At 40.2% G+C, this 1,937-nt stretch overlaps 1 protein-coding gene across 1 annotated transcript; it reads left to right on the top strand.

Annotated features, from left to right (window-relative positions):
* The first annotated feature begins 979 nt into the window (after positions 1-979).
* LOC115268366 (uncharacterized) lies at positions 980-1,710 on the top strand. The gene is made up of 3 exons (XM_029876380.2): positions 980-1,138; positions 1,313-1,482; positions 1,557-1,710. Exons 1-3 carry the CDS (start codon positions 1,096-1,098, stop codon positions 1,611-1,613), a joined length of 270 nt encoding a protein of 89 aa, XP_029732240.1. The 5' UTR covers positions 980-1,095; the 3' UTR covers positions 1,614-1,710.
* Positions 1,711-1,937: the final 227 nt, after the last annotated feature.

The following is a 1,937-nucleotide window of genomic DNA, read 5'->3' as shown; positions in this document are numbered from 1 at the left end:
ATATTTAACTAGAAAACTTATATAAACCAAACAAATTAATTTGAGGAGATATATTCCGAGCGTTTGCACTTTAGCAGTCTTCGCGTGATTTGCATATTCGATTGTTCTGCAGCACTCTAGGATATCGTTCGCTGTCGAAGGTACAGAGCCTGTCAGTGTCAGACGTCGTTGACGGCAATGGGGCACGAAGAGTTCGACGGGCTGTTAGACGTAGCGCAGTTAACAACCATATTACACAATAAACAAACAATTTCATTGATGGTTACAAATTTCCCTTTAATTTATTGTTAAACTATTATGTAACATTTTGGTTCTCTGTTATCACTCTGAAAAATGGATTGTAAGTCCACAGTTTGGTATACTGTTTTACGAAAATTTTGTTCGAGAAAAATGCCAAATTTTTATTGTAACATAACTTAACCGCCTATTCCCCATATTGTAATTTGGTCGATAACCATCTACCACACTGTTGAAAACGTTCATGGTACTGTTGGTTTATTGTTACCTTGGATGTTATACCACACTATTGTGATACTGTAGTTAACAGTAGCGAACAGTATGGCAAACAGTAGTAGTATGGTTCATGATTATGCGGGCTGTCTCCTCTCTCTCAGTTTCTGATCTTGTTTCAGATTGCTCCTACACTCAGAAATAAAAGTATACACGGAATTACTATTATTTATGCATTATGTATCCGCATCTCTCTCATTCTCTTTCTATTTTCATGCTATCTGTCGTTTAGCCTGGGTTGAAGCGAAGTGATTTGTCAACCCAGACGAAGCAGTGGATAGCATGAAAACAGAAAGAGAGTGAGAGAGATGCGGATACAAAATGCATAAATAATAGTAATTCCGTGTATACTTTTATTTCTGAGTGTACTTTTGTCTCCGCTTCTGTACGCCGTTTCTGTTTCAAGCTAATTTCGAGCAGTTTGCTCGAAAATATTGAACGCAGGAGGCGCTGTCAAAATCCTCGAAACGAGAGCTGTCATAACTTTTTTCTTCGGCCATCCGTCTGTCGTGCGATTCATTCCAGTCTTCGTAGGAAAACTCGTTGTTCCTTGGTGCTTATTTCCCAATTTACACCGATTAGAAAATGCAGGCTCTGCGTCCATTGACCAATTTGGCTGCCCGCAATGGTAAGTAACAGCGCCGGAATGGAATTTGGTTGATAAAGATCATATTTACTGCAAAATTGCAAGTTTTATTTTGGCCCCATTACATAACCCTTGCTGCTGGGGATGTGACCCTTCGCTCCATCAATGATGGCTGAAGCGAAGAACAATCTAATCGGATACTTTCGACTGTTTCAGGAGCCTTCTTTGCCCGCAGCTACCATGGCCCGAGCAACTTCCGGGTGTTTACCATGAACGACATGCCCGTCCCGGAAGGCGATTTCTTCGAGGAGCACCGCCGCAAGAACCGCACCTACAATGCAGTGCTGGGCGCCGGAATCATCATCTTCGGAATTACCTTGACCATTGTAAGTGTGACGCTGGCTTGATCTTATAAACTTGAGTTAATTTATTGATGACGCTTTTTGTCCTTTGATTTTAGGCTAAGGAGTCCGGCTTGATCTACCTGAACTCTAGCCCACCAAAGAGCCTCGATTAAGCTGGGAAGTGGATGCTGATTGCGTGATAGATTTGCTAGCAGCAAGCAAGTGTAATTCAACATGTTATGTGTAAAATAAACCCAATCGATGGAATAACTACGGTTTGGTGAAATGTTCTGAACGAAAGGCCATGGTCGGAATGGTGGAAATGTTAGAATGAAGAAAAAGATTATTAGTGCACAGGATTCACTTAACAGCGTAAACAGCTGTTAAATATTAACATGATTAAACATTGCGATCGCTAAGGCAAAATTTACAATTAATTAATTCGCAATTTTGCGAAACATTTCAAATAATCAAATGAAATTTTTGTATGGACATAA

Source organism: Aedes albopictus, chromosome 3 (assembly GCF_035046485.1).
Source record: "Aedes albopictus strain Foshan chromosome 3, AalbF5, whole genome shotgun sequence".
Lineage (NCBI taxonomy): Eukaryota > Metazoa > Arthropoda > Insecta > Diptera > Culicidae > Aedes > Aedes albopictus.
This window is presented reverse-complemented; position numbering and strand designations above follow the sequence as displayed.

What these genes read in the sequence shown, in the direction of transcription:
- LOC115268366 (XM_029876380.2), top strand. Translation starts at nt 1,096, where the DNA reads ATGCAGGCTCTGCGTCCATTGACCAATTTGGCTGCCCGCAATG. An exon ending in CAATTTGGCTGCCCGCAATG is followed by an intron (nt 1,139 to 1,312) that starts GTAAGTAACAGC and finishes CGACTGTTTCAG; the next exon opens with GAGCCTTCTTTGCCCGCAGC. An exon ending in TCGGAATTACCTTGACCATT is followed by an intron (nt 1,483 to 1,556) that starts GTAAGTGTGACG and finishes CTTTGATTTTAG; the next exon opens with GCTAAGGAGTCCGGCTTGAT.